Source organism: Theropithecus gelada, chromosome 13 (assembly GCF_003255815.1).
Source record: "Theropithecus gelada isolate Dixy chromosome 13, Tgel_1.0, whole genome shotgun sequence".
In the NCBI taxonomy this organism is placed as follows: domain Eukaryota; kingdom Metazoa; phylum Chordata; class Mammalia; order Primates; family Cercopithecidae; genus Theropithecus; species Theropithecus gelada.
In genome coordinates, this window is record NC_037681.1 from 44,455,726 (window position 1) to 44,476,483 (window position 20,758).

The 20,758-nt window shown below is 42.3% G+C and overlaps 2 protein-coding genes across 4 annotated transcripts in view; one reads left to right on the forward strand and one right to left on the reverse strand.

The window, feature by feature from the left end:
* Positions 1–1,570: 1,570 nt before the first annotated feature.
* PFN4 (profilin family member 4) lies at positions 1,571–9,311 on the reverse strand. 3 transcript variants are annotated; one of them, XM_025353805.1, is made up of 6 exons: positions 8,951–9,294; positions 8,588–8,669; positions 8,257–8,385; positions 6,982–7,119; positions 5,454–5,559; positions 1,571–2,101 (listed from the first exon to the last, which is right to left on the reverse strand). In XM_025353805.1, exons 3-6 carry the CDS (start codon positions 8,371–8,373, stop codon positions 2,073–2,075), a joined length of 390 nt encoding a protein of 129 aa, XP_025209590.1. In that variant the 5' UTR covers positions 8,374–8,385; positions 8,588–8,669; positions 8,951–9,294; the 3' UTR covers positions 1,571–2,072. The 3 variants fall into 3 exon arrangements, with proteins under 3 accessions (XP_025209590.1, XP_025209588.1, XP_025209589.1); XM_025353803.1 differs by lacking the exon at positions 8,588–8,669 and having other exon boundaries at positions 8,951–9,311; XM_025353804.1 differs by lacking the exon at positions 8,588–8,669 and having other exon boundaries at positions 8,905–9,137.
* Positions 9,312–9,555: 244 nt separating this feature from the next.
* FAM228B (family with sequence similarity 228 member B) overlaps positions 9,556–20,758 on the forward strand; it is a 47,552-nt gene continuing 36,349 nt past the window's right edge. The window contains 2 exon segments of the mRNA XM_025353799.1: positions 9,556–9,748; positions 10,164–10,295. Coding sequence (XP_025209584.1) covers positions 10,197–10,295 — 99 coding nt within the window. The 5' untranslated portion in view covers positions 9,556–9,748; positions 10,164–10,196.

Genomic DNA, 20,758 nt, shown 5'->3' on the forward strand with positions numbered 1-20,758 from the left:
AACTGATCACATCGCTGCACTCCAGCCTGAGTTATGGAGGGAGACCCTATTTCAAAACAAAAATAAAAACCAAAAACAGGCCGGGTGCAGTGGCTCATGCCTGTAATCCCACCACTTTGGGAGGCCGAGGCAGGTGGATCACCTGAGGTCATGAGTTCAAGGTCAGCCTGACCAACATGGCAAAACACCATCTCTACTAAAAATACAAAAATTAGCCAGGTGTAGTAGTGGGTGCCTGTAATCCCAGCTACTTGGGAGTCTGAGGCAGGAGATTCACTTCTACCCTGGAGGTGGAGGTTGCAGTGAGCAGAGATCACACCATTGCACTCCAGCCTGGGTGACAAGAGCAAAACTCTGTCTCAGACAACAGCAACAACAAAACCCCCGAAAAGAATCAAACTACTGACTTAATAAATGGATGAATGAACTAGTGGCAAGGTTGACTACCAAAAATAAATAAATAAATAAATAAAAAATTCTGTGGTTCTTGGCATCCAAGCTCAGAAAAGGAATGATGTTGGAAGTAAGCTCTGTGAAAGACTATTATACAGACCTGAAAATGAGATAATGTTGTAAATACCAGCAAAAGACATCCTGCTCTAGATGGCATGTCTTTGGAATTTTGAATTCTGTACCTCACTGCCTGATCATGTCAGGAACTATAAAGGGCCTAAGATTTGATTTTACTTGATTCACAAAGGCTAGTAAGTTAGGGTTTGCCACAAGGAGGTGCTGAATCTGGGGGACAAAAAGAACATGAAAGGGCTCCCCTGTTCCACCATCTCCTGAGATCGAATGTGTTCCCTCTCCAGGTGCTAGGGTCTCTGTGGCCATGCAGTTGGTGTGTCCCATCCAGTAGCCATGTCTACACTTTTCTCCAGTCGTGCCCTACTTGCATCCAGATATCTTGTCTGGAAGGGTCAGATGTAAGAGGGACAGGGGCATTTTTGCAAAATTAAGAGAACCATTATATCCTATCTTGGCCTATGTAGAACCTTGTAGAGGGATCTAGAGAACAGTGTACTAAACTAAGTAGTCATTATCATCATGATATAGGACCATGTTAGTCCAGTCTAACTGAACCAGAATTAAATTTGAATTCCCTAGGCTGTCTTGTGGCAAGTAGTCGAAGGTGTTCTCTCCCCAGGGACATCTGAAGGGTATACTAACCAGGCTGGCCTGAGGATGCTGTTAGGGAAAAAAAGATGCATCATGTTTAGCAATAGTCAGTGTAGAATCTTGGATTTTCAAAATAGGTTCTATAGCTCTCCACCCTTATGGTCCAGATTATCACCTAGGAGACCAAGAGGAGATGAACTCTTTCTGGGGAAGGGTGCATTTAGTGACCATACTGCCTTACTAAGGTGTGCAGTGAGAGTTAGGGTTAGAGTCAGAAATCTTTTTGAGTTGATTTTGAGAAGGCCTTTCCAATGTTCAAAATGATAGCAGATACCTGCAAATGGGAGCGTGAAATGTCCATTGAATACCTTGACTAGTGGTCCATTGCTGAATGGCCTTTGAAATCCCTTCTCCCAAGTCTCACAGGGGTGATGTGAGCCAGATAGATGTCACACATGCAGGGGGTTGTATTACAGGAGGGGAACACTGAGCTCAGGGACTCCACTGCTTTTATAGCAAACAGTAAGCAAGCTTGCTCTTTGTCCTGATGGGAGACATCCCTTCGTGTTTCAAGGTTGCTTGCTGCAACCTAACCCTGAGAAATGTCCTGGATAAAGAGTGGTGAGAGCCTTGCATTCTTGGCATACTTAGCAAGGTGTGTAGGAGTATAAGAGCCTCGCAGAAAGGAGACTCCCAATAGATATGCTCTGTGAAATCATCAGTGCTCTCACATTCCATGCCAATGACCAACACTTATTAAAAAAAAAACAGTTGATCAAGTAATTCCAATGAAAGAAGAGGATCTCTTGAAGTAATAAAAATTGCTCCCTTAATTCATTCTTCTTTTTTAGTGGCTTCTATCTAGTGTTTCTTCAACCATAAAATATTTTTTCTTTAGGCTCTCCAATTTTCTTCTAAAACAATAAAAGTGTCTTTCATGGGCCTCTGATGACTCAACTTCCTTTTTTTCTTAGGTAGTCTCCTGAAAACAAACACAGCATGGTTATTATTTATGAGCTGAAAATGATCACTACAAATGATTCATTCATCCATTTATTATTCCACAAACATTGCGAGGTGACTGCCATGTGCTAGGCACTGTGCTAGGTACTGGAGATATAAGGGTGACTGGATAGTTGAAACACAGTTCCTGCCCTCATGGAGTTCATTGTCTAGTAGGGGATATAGGCACATACAAACATCAATTCTATTTCATGGTAATAAGTGCCATAGTAGAGGTATTTGAGCTGTACTGGAGTATGAATTGGGTTCCCATGCAAAAAAAAAAAAAAAAAAAAAAAAGGATGAATAATGCATATGACTGGGCAAAGGGAATAGGATGAGAGAGGGTTCAAGAGAATAAAAGAAACTGCTGCCCTCCTCTGCTATATGTATTCTATGACCTAGACTTAAAACTGATTACAGCCGGGTGCAGTGGCTCACATCTGTAATCCCAGCACTTTGGGAGGCCAAGGTGGGCAGATCACGAGGTCAGGAGATCGAGACCATCTTGGCTAACATGGTGAAACCCCCGTCTCTACTAAAAATACAAAAAATTAGCTGGGCATGGTGGCACGTACCTGTAGTCCCAGCTACTTGGGAGGCTGAGGCAGGAGAATTGTTTGAACCCGGGAGGCAGAGGTTGCATTGAGCCAAAATCCCACCACTGCACTCCAGTCTGAGTGACAGAGTGAGACTCTGTCTCAAAAACAAAACAAAACAAAACCTGATTACAGTACTTAATGTACTTACTTTTTAATGATGGAGTCTCACTATGTTGCCCACACTGGACTCAAACTCCTGGGCTCAATCAATCCTCCTGCCTCAGCCTCTTGAGTAGCGGGGGCTACAGATGCACTCCACCATGCCAGGTAGCACTTCATTATTTTTGAGACGGAGTCTTGCAGAGTAAGTCACAATATATGCTTAAGATTCTTTTTTTAAACTGAGGACCTGGCTGGGTGCAGTGGCTCATGCCTATAAGCCCAGCACTTTGGGAGGCTTATAAGCCCAGTACTTTGGGAGGCACAAACCTGATTAATTTGTGTGACAGAAGTCCCATAGCATCCTTTTCCTAATTATTGTTTAAAGGTTTTCTTTAATTAATAGTCATGCTCCTAGAATCCTTCATAATACAATTTTTAAATGGTCATAATTCTCTTTTTTTTTTTTTTTTTTTGAGACACGGTCTCACTGTGACGTCCAGGCTGGAGTGCAATGGTGCTATTTTGGCTCACTGCAACCTCCACCTCCTGGGTTCAGGTGATTCTCCTGCCTCAGCCTCCCGAGCAGCTGGAATTACAGGTGCCCACCACCACACTTGGCTAATTTTTGTGTTTTTAGTAAAGACAGGGTTTTGCCATGTTGGCCAGGCTGGTCTTGAACTCCTGACCTCAAGTGATCTGTCTGCCTTGGCCTCCCAAAGTGCTGAGATTATAGGTGTGAGCCACCCCATTCGACCTGTAATTCTTTACTTCCCAAATTTTCTACAGTGATCACATATAATTTTTTAGATAGAGAAAAATATAATTTTTTAAAAAAGGAGTGAAGGAAATAAAAGACAGTCATAAGACAACTTGCTCCTGAGTGGATATCAGCCTTGTCCATCCCTCCTGATCATTCAACCATTTCCAAGATAGCTGTCCCTTCCCAGAGCAGTGGGATATTAATGGCATGATGCCAGCAGTGCACTTCTAACCAGGGCACATTCTTTGGAGTCTGTGGAGTTTTTGTGGCCCTAAGCAAGAATACTAACCTTTAGTGCCAGCCACATAATCTACATTACAGTAGTCAGGCAATTTTTCTGGTCTCCTCTGGGGAATCAGCCCTGAGCCCTAGCTGACAGGTTAAGAGCCTGGCTTCCTGACAGCCAAATTGCCCATCTTTCTAATCTGATATTTTGGTTATTTTAATTAGATAATTAACCTGGCTCTCTATGTCTCTGTTCTGCTGTCTGCTCCTGCCCTACAATTCTGAAAGGGAGCCTCCTTCAAATCCTGACATCTGTTCAGGAAAGGTCCAATAATGCAAAATGTGATAAAATGAGGCATATCTGAAGGGTCCAATAGTGCAAAATGTGATAAAATGAGGCATGTCTGTATGTGGGTAGATAGTTTCTGTGATGGTGCTTAATTTCTCAACTGGCCCTTTAAGATTCAGCTCTCTGGAGCCTTCCCTGACTCTGCTAGGCCAAAGTAATTCATTTATTTGTTCATCAAACATGTACCAATTGCCTACCCAACATTAGATACCGTGTTAGGTAATGGAGAAGGAGAATGATTAAGACAAGATTCTTGCCTTCCAGAGGTTCACAATCTAGAAAAACAAAGAACTGTAATGGGGGTAATCATTAAGGTATGCATAAAATACATACACAAGTGGATAGAAGCCCAAGATCTGACTTGGGGTCTTTAACGATGATTAGGAATTTGCCGAATAGATGTGAGGGACAGGAAGGAAACTGGAAAATATTTTAGGCAGATAGGACAGCATGTACAGAGGCATGGAAGGCAGAGGCTATATCTTAACCAGCTCTGCTTCCCTAATTTATGTAGGACAGTGCAGGGCACATGGTAAACACCTCTGAATATTTGTTGAAAGAATGAATGAATGGCTGCTTTTGTTACTAGAGGCTTCTATTTCAAAGGAGTGTTGACACAACTCCAGTAAACTTTTTAAAATTTAAATTTAGATTAAAAAAATCTAAAAACAAACACAATTTACCATTTATTAAGCTCAACTCTCACCGATATAATACCCAAGCTAGTTCTCTATGAGATCTTTATTCAAAAATGTATAGACACAGAGGGGGAATACACTATACACCAACAAAGTGGCTGCCTGACTCACAGTAATTCCTTTTCCTGTAAAATGTCTCTTTACATAGGGTCGACTCCCAGCAGCCACATCTCTGTCTTTTTACCCTGCTGTATCCCTCCTCCCCTATCCTGCCCCACCTACATAGCTGACCAATACAGGGGTAAACCATATGACCTGAAACTTGCCAAATCAGGGTCCTAAGATAAATTAAGGGGTATTATGGGAGGCTTGGCCATGATATCAGCCAGGAAAGGAAACGGTTTGCTATGAGACAGAACAAAGCTGACTCATTTAGAAGTCAAGACAGAATCCTAGCAGTGTTCCAGTCCTTGAATCTACCTTCCCCATGGCTCAGCTGCACCCTGTCCTTTCAGTGGCTATGTAAATAACCTCAGCATCCTTCCAATAAATTCCTCCTTTCTGCCCTAGCTGGTTTGAGTTGGATCTCTGTGACTTGTAGTCAGAAGACCCAACTAACACAGGGAATGAAGACAGGAACTAGGAGGCCAACTTACCCAGGCTCTCTGTGGCTTCCACACAGACACTAGGATACATGCCCTCAGTGTAAGTTGCCACCAGAAGATACAGATGGGTCTTCACGACAACCACACCAGCGTTCTCCTGGATAAAGAATAAAAGAGAATATTCTGCTCTTGGTTCTAATTACAGGACCAGTAGTCATGCTCCAGCTACGTTTTTCACCATTTCCTGATTTCCGTATTCCATATATTTATATGTCTGCTTTTGGACTGTCCACTCTTTTCCACCAATTTTGTTGCCTTTCCTCAAAAAGTTTCAGACTGTTATAATAATGGTAGATGGATTCTGAAAAGTTCTGCAATTGATTATCACATACCTCATCCCAATTAGAACAACTGATGTAGGCCGGGTGCGGTGGCTCCCGCCTGTAATCCCAGCACTTTGGGAGGCCAAGGCGGGAAGATCACCTGAGGTCAGAAGTTTGAGACCAGCCTCGCCAACATCATGAAACCCTGTCTCTACTAAAAGTACAAAAATTAACCAGGCGTGGTGGCAGGTGCCTGTAATCCCAGCTACTCAGGAAGCTGAGGCAGGAGAATCTCTTGAACCCAGGAGGTGGAGGTTGCAGTGAGCCGAGACCATGCCATTGCACTCCACCTTGGGCGACAAAAGTGAAACTCATCTCAAAAAACAAAAACAAAATCAAACAAACAAAAAGCAAAACTGATGTAATGGAAAGGTCGTACATTTTGGAATTGGACAGCCCAGGGCTTGAATACTAGTGCCTCCATTTTCTGCTGCATGTGTAAGCAGTGTCCTCATCTTTAAAATGAGATTATAGATTATTTATAATGTGGATGAAGCAGCATGCCTAACCCATAATATAGGGCATCCAATGAATGATTTTCATCTCCTTCATTCCTTACAAGCAACATAGAGCTGAATTTTTTTTTTTTTTTTTTTTTTTGAGATGGAGTTTCGCTCTTGTTGCCCAAGCTGGAGTGCAATGGCATGATCTCAGCTCACTGCAACCTCTGCCTTCTGGGTTCAAGCAGTTCTCCTGCCTCGGCCTCCTGAGTAGCTGGGATTACAAGTGTGCACCACCACACCTGGCTAATTTTATTTTTGGTAGAAACAGGGTTTCACCATGTTAGCTAGGCTGGTCTTGAACTCCTGACCTCAGGCGATCCACCCACCTCAGCCTCCCAAAGTGCTGGGATTACAGGCGTGAGCCACCGTGCCTGGCCACTGAGAGATGTTTTAAGCGCATAAATGATTATCTTTCTTTTGAAGGAGGATGTAGAGTATGAAGGCTGGACTGTATTGGAAAGAGTTCAGGCAAGGCTCAGTTAATAGATTCTGGAATGAACATTTCTCAAAACCAGGCTCTTAATAGGACTTTCTTTCACATATGTCTTCCTGGCACTAGACTGCTATCTCAAGACAGTGGCTCAAGACATTAATGGATTTAATCTGTTTTACAGAGAGGATCAGGCAGGGCAAGGAAAATTGGAGGCAAATTCTTTTCTTTTACTCAGCTCTCTTCAAATCTTGAGCGCTCACATTTTTGGCATAAAGAGAATATTCATCTGCCCGGACACATCTATAATCCTTTTCCTTGAAATACAATCCTTCTCTTCGGGTTTGCAAAGGGTTCTTGGCAAATCCATTCACCAGTGTTCGGACATCACTGGGCATTACCTGGAGAGGTTACATAGTTAGAACAGGAGTCAGCCAACTATGGCTGGTGGCCAGCCAAATTTAGCCCACTGTCTGTTTTTTATGGCCTGCAAGCTAAGAATGGTTTTCATGTTTTTAAACGGTTGGGGAAAAAAAATCAAAAGAATAACACTTCGTGACACAAATTATATGAAATTTGAACTTCAGTATCCATAAATATAAAATTTTATGGGAACACAGTCACATTCATTCTTCTATGTATGGCTGTTTTTCCTTTACAATTGCAGAGTTGAGTGGTTGTGACAGAGACTCTATGGCCCTGTGCTGTAGTTTGAATCTCATGTTGAAATCTGATCCCCAACATTTTGGGTGGGGCCTAATGGGAGGTATTTGGATCATGGGGGCAGATCCCTCATGAATAGACTGATGCCTTCCCTGCGAGGTGGGGGAAGCTGTCAGTGAGTTTTCACTGTATTTGTTCCAGGAGAGCTGGCTGTTAGAAAGAGCCTGGCACCTCTCCACTTGCTCTCTCTTGCTTCCTCTCCCCCACTGTGATCTCTGCACATGCTGGCTCCCCTTCACCTCTGCCATGAGTGGAAGCAGCCTGAGGCTTTCACAGATGACTAATCTTCCAGGCAGTAGACCTGTGAGCCAAATAAACCTATTTTCTTTATAAATTACCCAGCTTCAGGTATTCCTTTATCTCAACAGTAAAAAGACTAAGCCTAGAAACCTAAAATATTTATGTAGCTCTTTACAGAAAAAGTTCATTTAAAAGTCATGTCTGGGCTGGGCACGCTGGCTCCTGCCTGTAATCCCAGTACTTTAGGAGGCCGAGGCAGGTGGATCACCTGAGGTCAGGAGTTCGAGACTAGCCTGACCAACATGGTAAAACACCATCTCTACTAAAAATACAAAAATTAGCCGGGCCTAGTGGTGCACTCCTGTAATCCCAGCTACTTGGGAGGCTGAGGCACAAGAATCGCTTGAGAGGCGGAGGTTGCAGTGAGCTGAGATCGCGCCACTGCATTCCAGACTAAGCAACAAGAGTGAAATTCCATCTCAAAAAAAAAAAAAAAAAGTCATGTCTGCTTCATGTTTGGAAGAATAGAAATAATAAGTAAACCAAGTCTTATGTCCAAACTTGTTTTTTCTTACATTAAAACCTGGTGATGCTGCACACAGGCTCCGCTCCTGGATTTTGATGAGGGCTGCACTGTCCACATGCTTGGTTCCCAAGAGGGTGTCTAACAATAAGCTCTGCAAATGGCTCATGTTCCCTCAACTCTGAAAGGGAAAGTGCAGTTGAAGCCATTGACTCTGGCTAGCTTTTAAAAGGCATGTGAATACAAATGTCCTTAGGACACTTCAGACAGTTCTAAGATCAGCAAGTGTACTTTGAAAAGACACAGTGAAAACGGTGGTCCATCATTCAGGGCCCACCAATACCCAAAGAGAAAAACAGAATCGTAGAAAAATCACAGCTCACACAGAGTAGGTTATGAAGCTGAGTTTGGAAAATCACAGCCTCATGATTTTCTGGCTATGTCAATGGTTTACATCAGGATCATCTGGGATTTAAAAACAAACATTGTACACTGAGAAAAACCCTGTAAAATAAAAAAATAAAAACAAAAAACAAAACCCAGGATGGAGCGCTACTCCGCTAAGTTAAACACGACTAAAAGAGATATGCGTGGCCATAAACCCACACATTCCCTTCTCGGTGACCTGCATCAGCGCCCACTATGAACGCTGATCAACATCCCAACGGACTAAAAACACCTTGAAGGCACTTAAACCCACATTTCCCGAACAAGTCCCCAAGCCTTGGACCCCCCCTCCTCAGGACCTCCGGCACAGGCGCCCCTTTCCCGCCACTGCCTTCCAGTGGTTTGGTCCCCGAGCAGGACCGAAGGCGGGGCAGGGGGTGGTGAGCGGTGAAGTCCCCGGCACCGAGGACTTGAGGGAGCGGACGCCACCCCGCTCTCTGGTGCTCCGCAAGGGGCCGGCGACCAAGGACCCGCCCGTCAACCGACGCGGTTGCGGGTGGGTGGCGGTGGCGGGATTGGCCGGGCCTCGCGCCGGTCACCAAGAAGCAAGGACTCCAGCCCCTTCCGCAAACCAAGACCCGCCAGCTAGAGCCGCCGCCCAATCCCCTTTGGGCCTGAAGCAGTCCTCCGCCGCCCTGGCGCCTCTCGCGCGGACTCGCTGTGGAACCCGCGGCGGAGGGGGCGGACGGTCTGCGCGGCGCTGCGTCCGGGAGACAGTGGGCGCCAACATTCGCGCGTTCCGCGCACGCGGGCGGGCTCCCTTTCAGCCGCAGGCGGACGACTCCGGGGTCGTCGGGCCGGGCCCGAGTGTGGAGCAGGACGGCCGCGGGCTTGCTGGCCTTGGGAGGGCAGAGAGGTCCTGTTGCGGCCGGCGACCTCCCTGCCAGGCTGGGCGGTCCCCGCTCACAACGCGCCTGCGCGGGAGGCCCGCGGCCCGGGGTCTGGCGTGGAGGCCGCAGGCGCCCGGCCTAGCGGGTGGGAGGAAGGGCCGGGAGTGGGCGCGGTGGGCGAGAGCGGGTGCGGACGCTGACGACATCCCCGTCTCACCCGGGCCTCGGGGAGGACTTCGGGCCGCGCAGAGCTCGAAGACTTGCACAGTATGACCAAAAGCCCCTCCCTGCCTTCCCTAAGTAGCTCAGCCTGTGTGTCTCTGGCCGGAAAGTTACAGTTCTCCCCACTCGAGGCCACCAAAGTCAGAAAAGTGCTGCAAATGGGACTCCCAGAGGCCAGGCTGAAGCTGCCACACTGGCTGGAATGGGCCACCTTGGAGGGGGACGTGGGAATTCATTCCAAGGGACGGGGGTTTCTTTCAAAGAGCATGTTGCCTGCTTACAAAGGAGGCTGGCTCTGAAGCCGTCATCTGGAGTCTGTAGTGAAGGCCTTTTGTTAGGGAAACTGGATGGTTGGTGTTCAAAATCCATTTTGCGTGTGTGCAAGGATACAGGTGGTATTAAACAGAAGAGAAAATCAGATGACTGTGAAATTTTCAATACTAAATAAGATGATTTTTAGTTTTTCTAGGGGCACTATTTATTTGTGACCACAATGAAAAATGTAGACAGTGATGATCTGGTAACTGGCGCACTTCCCAAGCTCAAGAGCTCAAAAGAATGGTTGGAGCCCAAGCCTCTATGTTTTATGGAGGTATATAACAAATAGTGTGGGATTTGGAGATTTTTTTACTTGGGTCGTTGCAGTGGGAAGCGGCTTGTGCTAAATATATTGTTTTTTCTATTGTTTGTTTTTATTTCATTCTGTTTATTATTCCCTTCACTTTACTAACTTTGTATATTCACTTTGCTGTTTTTTCCCTAACATTTTAAGGTGGAATCATAGGTCATTGATTATATACCTTTTTAAATGTAGCATAGCTGTAAGTTTCTCTTGAGGTACTGCCTTAACTGCATCACCCAAATTTTGATATGATGTATGTATGTATGTATTTATTTATATTTGAGGTAGGGTCTTGCTATGTTGCCTAAGCTGGAGTGCAATGGCACGATCATGACTCACTGCAATCCCCGCCTCCTGGAATCAAGCCATCCTTCCACTTCCTAGTAGCTGAAACTATAGTCGCACACCACCATATCTGGCTAATTTTTATATTTCCTGTAGAGATGGGATCCCACTGTGTTGCCTAGACTGATCTCCAACTCCTGAGCTGAAGCAATCCGCCTACCTTGGTGTTCTAAAATGCTGGGATTATAGCTGTGAGCCCTTGTGCCCAGCGAGTTATATTGTTTTTAGATTGTAGTTTCTTTTTTCTAAACAGCTTTAGTAAGATATAATTGATATACAGTAAACTGCCTATATTTAAAGTGTGCTGTCTGGTACTGTGGCTCATGCCTGTAATCCCAGCACGTTGAGAGGCTGGGGTGGGAGGATCGCTTGAGCCCAGGAGTCCTGGACCAGGCAAAGCAATATACTGAGACCCTGTCTCCACAAACGAACAAACAATAATAGCCAGGTGTGGTAGCATACACCTATAGTCCCAGCTGCTTGAGAGGCTGAGGCAGGAGGAGCGCTTGACCCCAGGAGTTTGAGGCTGCAGTCAGCTGTGATTGTGCCACTGCATCCCCGCCTGGGTGACAGAATAAGACCCTGTCTCAAATAAAGTATACAAACTTGGTAAGTTTTGACATGTATACACACGAAAACATCACCACAATCAAGATGGTGAACATACTCAGTACTCCCAAAGCTTCCTGACTATGCTGTTGTAATTCCTCCCTCTCTCACATCTCCCCACCACTGCTTTTCTTTCTTTCTTTTTCTCTTTCTCTTTCTCTCTTTCATTCTTTTTCTCTTTTTCCTTTTCTTTTCTTTCTTTTGCCCTGTCACTCAGCCAGGAATGCACTGGCGTGATCTCGGCTCAGTGCAACCTCCACCTCCCAGGTTCAAACGATCCTCCTACCTCAGCCTCCCGAGTAGCTAGGATTACAGGCCTGTGCCAGCACACCTGGCTAATTTTTTTGGATTTTTAGTAGAGATGGGGTTTCACCATGTTGGCCAGGCTGGTCTCAAACTCCTGACCTCAAGTGATCTGCCCTCCGCGGCCTCCCAAAGTGCTGAGATTATAGGTGTGAGCCACCGTGCCCAGCCTGCTTTGCTTTCTGTCACTGTAGTTTAGTTTGCGTTTAAAAAATTATATACAAATGGAATCTTCCAGTATATATTTCTTTTCCTTCTGTTTGGTTTCTTTCACTCATCACAATTATTTTGCCCCTCACCCATGTTGTATGTATCAATATTTCATTCCTTTTTTGGTTGAATGCTATTCCCTTATATGGATATATCCCAATTTGTTCATCCTGTTTATGGACATTTGGGTTGTTTCCAGTTTGGGGCTATTACAAATAAAGCTGTTATGAACATTCATGTGTGTGTCTTTGATGGACATATGATTTCATTTCTCTTGGGTAGATATTTAGTTGTGGAATGACTGGGTCATATGGTAAATGAATTTTAACTTTTTATGAAGCTGCCAAACTAGTTTCCAAAGTCATTGAATTATTTTGCATAACCACTAGTAGTGTGTGAGAGTTCCAGTTGTTTCATAATCTAGCCAACATTTGGAATAGTTTTATTTACTTATTTATTGTATGGCCTTTTAAACTCAAGACATTTTCAAAAGATGTATAGTGACATCTCATTGTGGTTTTAATTTGCATTTCCTTAATGACTAATGATGAGCATCTTTTCAAGTCTTACTTGCCATTTATCTGTCTTCTTCTTAGGCGAAGTGTTTGTTCAAATCTTTCGCCCACTTTAAAATTGGCAATTTTAGGTTGGGTGGTTTGTATTCTTACTGTTGGACTCTTCTTACTGAGATATAGTTTATATGCCATAAGATTCACTACTTTTTTTTTTTTTTTTTTGAGGCGGAGTCTTGCTCTGTCACCTAGACTGGAGTGCAGTGGTATGATCTCGGCTCACTGCAAGCTCCACTTTCCGGGTTCACGCCATTCTCCCGCCTCAGCCTCCCAAGTAGCTGGGATGACAGGAGCCCACCACCAAGCCCAGCTAATTTTTGTTTTTGTATTTTTACAAAAAAAGGTAGAGAGGGGGTTTCACTGTGTTAGCCAGGATGGTCTCTATCTCCTGACTTAGTGATCTGCCTGCCTCAGCCTCCCCAAGTGCTGGGAATACAGGCATAAGCCACGTGCCTGGCCAAGATTCACTAAAGTGTACAATTCAGTGTTTTTTATTTTTTAAAAATTCAGAATTTTTATTTTCAGTGTTTTTTAGTATATTCCCCAATATGTGCAACTGTCACCACTATCTAATTCCAGAACATTTAATCACTCCCAAAAAGAAACCTCACACCTTTTAGCAGTCACTCCCCATTCCCCTCCCTCTCTGGCTGCTGGCAACACTCATCTACTTCCTGTCTAAACAGATTTGTCTACTCTGGACATTTTATACAAATGGAATCATGACTGCTTTCACTTAGTATAATGTTTTCAAGGTTCCTCCATGTCATAGCATAAGCAGTACTTTATTCCTTTTGATGGCCAAATAATATTCCATTGTCTGAGTATCACATTTTGTTTATCCCTTCATCAGTGGATGGACATTTGAGTTGTTTCTGTTTTTTGCTATTATGAATAATGTGGCTATGAACATTTGTGTGTAACTTTTTAGGTAACATATGATTGCAGTTCTCTTGGGTATGTAACCTAGGAGTGGAATTGTTGGGTCATATGGTAACTATGTTTAACTTTTTGAGGAACTGCTGAACTGTTTCCCACAGCAGTGATACCGTTTTAAATTTTTATAGCAATGTGTGAAAGTTACAATTTCTCCACTGCCCAGAGTTTGTTGAACTTCTTGTATCTGTGGGTTTATAGTTTCTGATAAATCTGTACATTTTTCAGCCATTCTTTCTTTTTTTTTTTTTTCAAGTGAGTCTCACTCTGTCACCCAGGTTGGAGTGCAGTGGCATGATCTCAGCTCACTCCAACCTCCGCCTCCTGGGTTCAAGCGATTCTTGTGCCTAAGCCTCCTGAGTAGCTAGGATTACAGATGTGCACCACCATGCCTGGCTAATTTTTGTATTTTTAGAAGAGACGAGGTTTCACCATGTTGGCCAGGCTGGTCTTGAACTCCTGACCTCAAGTGATCCACCTGCCTTGGCCTCCCAAAGTGATGGAATTACGGGCATGAGCCACCATGCCTGGCCTATTTCTTAAAATATTTTTTCTATTCCATCTACTCCATCTTTTGGGAAATACATTTTTTCTACTCCATCTTTTGGGAAATACAACTGTATGTACAATAACCTGCTTGAAGTCCTGTAGCTCACTTATATTCTGGTTATTTTCTTCAGTTTTTCCCCCGTGCATTTCATTTTGGAAAGCTTCTGTTGCTATGCTTTTAAGTTCACTAACTTTCTGTAATGTCTAATCTGCTAATAAACCTACCTAGCATATTTTTCATCTCAAGTATTATAATTTTCATCCATAGAAGGTTTATCTGGATCCTTTTGTTGCTGTCTTTTGTTTGTTTGTTGCTGCTGCTGTTGTTGAGACAGGATCTTGCTATATAGCCCAGTCTGGTCTTGAATTCCTAGCCTCAAGTGAGCCTCCTACCTTGGCCTTCCAAAGCACTGGGATTACAGGTGTGAGCCATCATACCTGGCACTTAGTTCTTTTTCAAACATTTTCTTCTGTCTCAACATGTCTATTCTTCCTCTAGCTTCCTTAACTTATGAACTACAAGAATAATAATGATTTTGGCCGGGCGCGGTGGCTCAAGCCTGTAATCCCAGCACTTTGGGAGGCCGAGATGGGCGGATCACGAGGTCAGGAGATCGAGACCATCCTGGCGAACACAGTGAAACCCCGTCTCTACTAAGAAATACAAAAAATAGCCGGGCGAGATGGCGGGCGCCTGTAGTCCCAGCTACTCGGGAGGCTGAGGCCGGAGAATGGCGTGAACCCGGGAGGCGGAGCTTGCAGTGAGCAGAGATCCGGCCACTGCACTCCAGCCTGGGCTACAGAGCGAGACTCCGTCTCAAAAAAAAAAAAAAAAAAAGAATAATAATGATTTTAATGTCCTGGTATAATAATTATAGTGTCTTTGTCATTTTGGGGACAGTTTTGGTTAATTTTCCTTATTATTATTGGTTAAATTTTCCTATTTCTTTGTATACCTGGTGATTATTGGTTAAATTTTCCTATTTCTTTGTATGCCTGGTGATTTTTGATTGAATGCAAGACTGAATTTTAACCATGTTGAGTGCCAGATATTTTTGGTTTGCCATAAATATTCTTTTTTTTTTTAAAATACAAGTGCACAGATTTCCCATAAATATTCTTCATTTTTCCCCTCGGATTCAGTTAAGTTATTTGGACACAGCAGGATTCTTTCAGGTCTTGCCTCCGAAGTTTTGCTAGGCAAGACCACAGCGGTGTCTGCCATAGGGCCAATTTTGTTTCAGTACTGATACAAAACCTTTCCAAATACTCTACTCTATGCACTTCGAACTATGGGATTTTTTTTCCTCTGGCTGATGCTAAAGGGAATGAATACTCCTGGGACTGTGTGACCTCTAGGGATTGATTCCTTAATTCTTGCAGGTGTTTCTTTGCCCATTGTTCCTTTGGGTATTTTTCTCACAGGCATATAGTGTTTACCATCAGCTGAAGACTCAAGGGGACCTCTGCGGACTTGACCCTGCAGATCTCCAGAGCTCCGTTCTTGTAGCCTTCCTCCCTCTAGTACTCTAACCTATGAACTCCAACTGCTCTGGCCTCTCCAGACTCCCATCCCTACTCCTCAATTCAGGCAGACAGCTGGGCTGTTTGTTTTCTGTTTCTCAGGGGCCAGGGGCCACTGTTCTTCTTTGCCTGATGTTCGATATCTTGGAAACTGTTGTTTCATCTATTTTATCTTTTTTTTAAAGTTGTTTCAGGTGGGAGAGTAAGTCTGTTTCCTGTTACTCTGTCTTGTCCAAAAGTGAAAGTTCTCATCCAGACATTATTTTTTCAAACAGTTGTTTTCTGTTCCATTCTTTTACTCCTCATTTCTGCAACTCTGATTATCCATTTGTTGAATCTTTTGATATTATCTCATATGTCACTATGACTCTGTTCATTATTTTCTAATATTTCTTCTTCCTTTTTTTCAGATTGGGTAATTTCTAATGATCTGTCCTCAAGTTCACAATTTTTATGTCATCTCTGATCTGCTGCTAACCCATTGAGGTTTGTTTATTTCTCAAATTTAAGAATTGTATTTTCCACTTGGTTTTTTATCATTTCTATTCTGTGCTAAGATTTTCTATTCATTAATTATGAGCATATTTTTAAGCATAGCTATCATAACTGTCCTGAAATCCTTGTCTTCTTTTTTTTTCAGATTTTCATGTCAATATAATTTTCTTTTTTTTTTTTTTCTTATTTTACTTTAAGTTCTGGAATACAAGTGCAGGATGTGCAGGTTTGTTGCATGTGCCGTGGTGGTTTGCTGCACCTATCAACCCATCATCTAGGTTTTAAGCCCTGCGTGCATTAGCTGTTTGTCCTAATGCGCTCTCTCCCCTCGCTCCCCAGCCCCCAATTGGCCCTGATGTGTGTTGTTCCCCTCCCTGGGTTCATGTGTTCTCATCGTTCAACTCCCACTTATGAGTGATAACATGCGGTGTTTGATTTTCTGGTTCCTGTGTTAGTTTGCTGAGTATGATGGCTTCCAGCTTCATCTATGTCCCTGCAAAGGACATGGTCTCATTCCCTTTTATGGCTGCATAGTATTCCATGGTGTATATATACATTTTCTTTAACCAGTCTATCATTGATGGGTGTTTGTGTTGGTTACATACCTTTGCTATTGTAAATAGTGCTGCAGTAAACATACATGTGCAGGTGTCTTTATAGTAGAATGATTTATATTCCTTTAGGTACATACCCAGAAATGGGATTGCTGGGTCAAATGGTATTTTTGGTTCTAATATCCTTGAGGAATCGCCACACTGTCTTTCACAATGGTTGAACTAATTTACATTCCCATCAACAGTGTAAAAGTGCTCCTGTTTCTCCACAGCCTTACCAGCATTTATTGTTTTGTGACTTTAATAATCGCCATTCTGACTGGCATGAGATGGTATCTCATTATGGTTTTCATTTGTATTTCTCTAATGATCAGTGATGTTGAGCTTTTTTTCATGTGTTTGTTGGCCATGTAAATGTCTTCTTTTGAGAAGTGTCTGTTCATATCCTTTGCCCACTTTTTGATTTTTTTTTTTCTTGTAAACTTGTTTGTTTTTTGTAGATTCTGGATATTAGACCTTTGTCAGATGGGTAGATTGCAAACATTTTCTCCCATTCTGTAGGTTTCCTGTTCAGTCCAGTGATAGTTTCTTTTGCTGTATAGAAGCTCTTTAGTTTAATTAGATCCCATTTGCCAATTTTGGCTTTTGTTGCAATTGCTTTTGGCATTTTTGTCATGAAATCTTTGCCCATGCCCTGAATGTTATTGCCTAGGTTTTCTTCTAGGGTTTTTATGGTTTTGGGTTTTACATTTAAGTCTTTAATCCATCTTGAGTTAATGTTTGTATACACTGTAAGGAAAGGGTCCAGTTTCAGTTTTCTGCATATGGCTAGCTAGTTTTCCCAGCACCATTTATTAAATAGGGAATCCTTTTATTAAAGGAATTCTTTATTAAAGGGGAATCCTATCCCCATTGCTTGATTTTGTCTGGTTTGTCAAAGATCAGATGGTTGTAGATGTGTGGTGTTATTTCTGAGGTCTCCATTCTGTTCCATTGGTCAATATGTCTGTTTTGGTACCAGTACCATGCTGTTTTGGTTACCGTAGCCTTGTAGTATAGTTTAAAGTTAGGTAGTGTGATGCCTCCAGCTTTGTTCTTTTTGCTTAGGATTGTCTGGGCTATATGGGCTTTTTTTTGGTTTCATGTAAAATTTAAAGTAGTTTTCTCTAATTCTGTGAAGAATGTCAATGGTAGATTGATGGGAATAGCATTGAATCTATAAATTACTTTGGGTAGTATGGCCATTTTCATGATACCGATTCTTCCTATCCATGAGCATGGAATGTTTTTCCATTTGTTTCTGTCCTCTCTTATTTCCTTGAGCAGTGGTTGTAGTTCTCCTGAAAGAGGTCCTTCACATCCCTTGTTAGCTGTATTCCTAGGTATTTTATTTTCTTTGTAGCAACTGTGAATGGGAGTTTATTAATGATTTGGCTCTCTGCTTGTCTATTGTTGGTGTATAGGAATGCTCGTGATTTTTGCACATCAAATTTGTATTTGGAGGCTTTGCTGAAGTTGTTTTTCAGCTTCAGGAGTCTTTGGCCTGAGATGATGGGGTTTTCTAAATATAGAATCATGTCATCTGCAAACAGAGACAATTTTACTTCCTCTCTTCCTATTTGAATACCCTTTATTTCTTTCTCTTGCCTGATTGCCTTGGCCAGAACTTCCAGTAATACGTTGAATAGGAATTGTGAGAGAGGGCATCCTTGTCTTGTGCTGGTTTTCAAAGGGAATGCTTCCAGCTTTTGCCCATTCAGTATGATATTGGCTGTGAGTTTGTCATAAATAGCTCATATTATTTTGAGATATGTTCCATCAATACCTAGTTTATTGAAAGTTTTTAACATGAAGGGATGTTGAATTTTATTGAAAGCCTTTTCTGCATCTATTGAGATGATCATGTGGTTTTTATCATTGGTTCTATTTATGTGATGGATTATGTTTATTGATTTGCATATGTTGAACCAGCCTTGCACTGCAGGGATGAAGCCGACTTGATCGTGGTGGATAAGCTTTTTGATGTGCTGCTGGATTCGGTTTGCCAGTATTTTATTGACAATTTTGCATCGTAGTTCAACAGGAATATTGGCCTGAAGTTTCCTTTTTTTGTTGTGTCTCTGCCAGGTTTTGGTATCAGGATGATGGTGGCCTCATAAAATGAGTGAGGGAGGAGTCCCTCTTTTTCAGTTGTTTGAAATAGTTTCAGAAGGAATGGTATGAGCTCTTCTTTGTATTTCTAGTAGAATTCAGCTATGAATCCCTCTGGTCCTGGGCCTTTTGTTGTTTTTTGTTTTTGGTAGGCTATTAATTACTGCCTCAATTTCAGAACTTGTTATTAGTCTATTCAGGGATTCGACTTCTTCCTCGTTTATTCTTGGGAGGTGTATGTGTCCAGGAATTTATCCATTTCTTCTAGATTTTCTAGTTTATTTGCATGGAGGTGTTTATGGTATTCTCTGATGGTAGTTTGTATTTCTGTGGGGTCAGTGATGAAAATATCCCTTTTATAATTTTTTATTGTATCTGTTTGATTCTTCTCTGTTTTCTACTTTATTAGTCTAGCTAGCGGTCTATTTATTTTCTTAATTTTTTAAAAAAACCCAGCTCCTGGATTCATGGATTTTTTTGAAGGGTTTTTTCGTCTCTATATCTCCTTCATTCTGCTCTTAGTTATTTCTTGTCTTCTGCTAGATTTTGGATTTGTTTGCCTTTGCTTCTCTAGCTCTTCTAATTGTGATGTTAGGGTGTCGATTTGAGATCTTTCTAGCTTTCTTATGTGGGCAATTAGTGCTATAAATTTCCCTCTTATCACTGCTTTAGCTGTGTCCCAGAGATTCTTGTACACTGTCTTTTTGTTTTCATTGGTGTCAAAGAACTTCTTTATTTCTGCCTTAATTTCATTATTTACCCAGAAGTCATTGTCATTCAGGAGCATGTTCAATTTCCATGTAGTTGTGTGATTTGAGTGAGTTTCTTTTTTCTTTATCTTTCCTTCCTCCCTCCCTCCCTCCCTCCCTCCCTCCCTCCCTCCCTTCTTTCTTTCTTTCTTTCTTTCTTTCTTTCTTTCTTTCTTTCTTTCTTTCTTTCTTTTTCTTTCTTTCTTTCTTTCTTTCTCTCTCTCTCTCTCTCTCTCTCTCTTTCTTTCTTTCTTTTTCTTTCTTTCTTTCTCTTTCTTTGCTTTCTTGTTAGAGTCTCACCCTGTTGCCCAGGCTGGAGGGCAGTGGCACAATCTCAGCTCACTGCAACCTCTGCCCCTAGGTTCAAGCAGTTCTCCTGCCTCAGCCTCCCAAGTAGCTAGGATTACAGGCATGCACCACCGTGCCTGGCTAATTTTTATATTTTTAGTAGAGATGGGTTTTTACCATCTTGGCCAGGCTGGTCTTGAACTCCTGACCTTGTGATCCACCTGCCTCGTGCTCCCAAAGTGCTGGAATTATAGGCATGAGCCACCGCACCTGGCCTTGAGTGAGTTTCTTAATCCTGAGTTCTAATTTGATTGCACTGTGGTCTGAAAGACTGTTTGTTATGATTTCAGTTCTTTTGCATTTGCTAAGGAGTGTTTTACTTCCAAGCATGTGATTGATTTTAGAATAAGTACCATGTGGCACTGAGAAGAATGTATATTCTGTTGATTTGGGGTGGAGAGTTCTGTAGATGTCTATTAGGTCCGCTTGATCCAGAGCTGAGTTCAAGTCCTGAATATCCTTGTTAATTTTCTGTCTCATTGATCTGTCAAATATTTACAGTGGAGTGTTTGTAAATATTTTATAGTTTGTAAATATTTGATCTGTCAAATATTTACAGTGTAAAGTCTCCCACTATTATTGTTTGGGAGTCTCAGTCTCTTTGTAAGTCTCTAAGAACTTGTTTTATCAATTTGGGTGCTCCTGTATTGGGTACATATATATTTAGGATAATTAGCTTTTCTTGTTGAATTAATCCCTTTACCATTATGTAATGCCCTTTTTGTCTTTTTTGGTCTTTGTTCATTTAAAGTCTGCTTTGTTAGAGACTAGGATTGCAACCTTTGCTTTTTTTTGCTTTCCATTTGCTTGGTAAATTTTCCTACTTTCCTTTATTTTGAGCCTATGTGTGTCTTTTCATGTGAGATGGGTCTCCTGAATAGAGCACATGGATGGGTCTTGACTCTATCCAATTTGCTAGTCTGTGTCTTTTAATTGGGTCATTTAGCCTATTTACATTTAAGGTTAATATTATATGTGAATTTGATCCTGTCATCCTGATGCTATCTGGTTATTTTGCACATTAGTTGATGCAGTTTCTTCATAGTGTCATGGTCTTTATATTTTGGTGTGTTTTTGCAGTGGTTGCT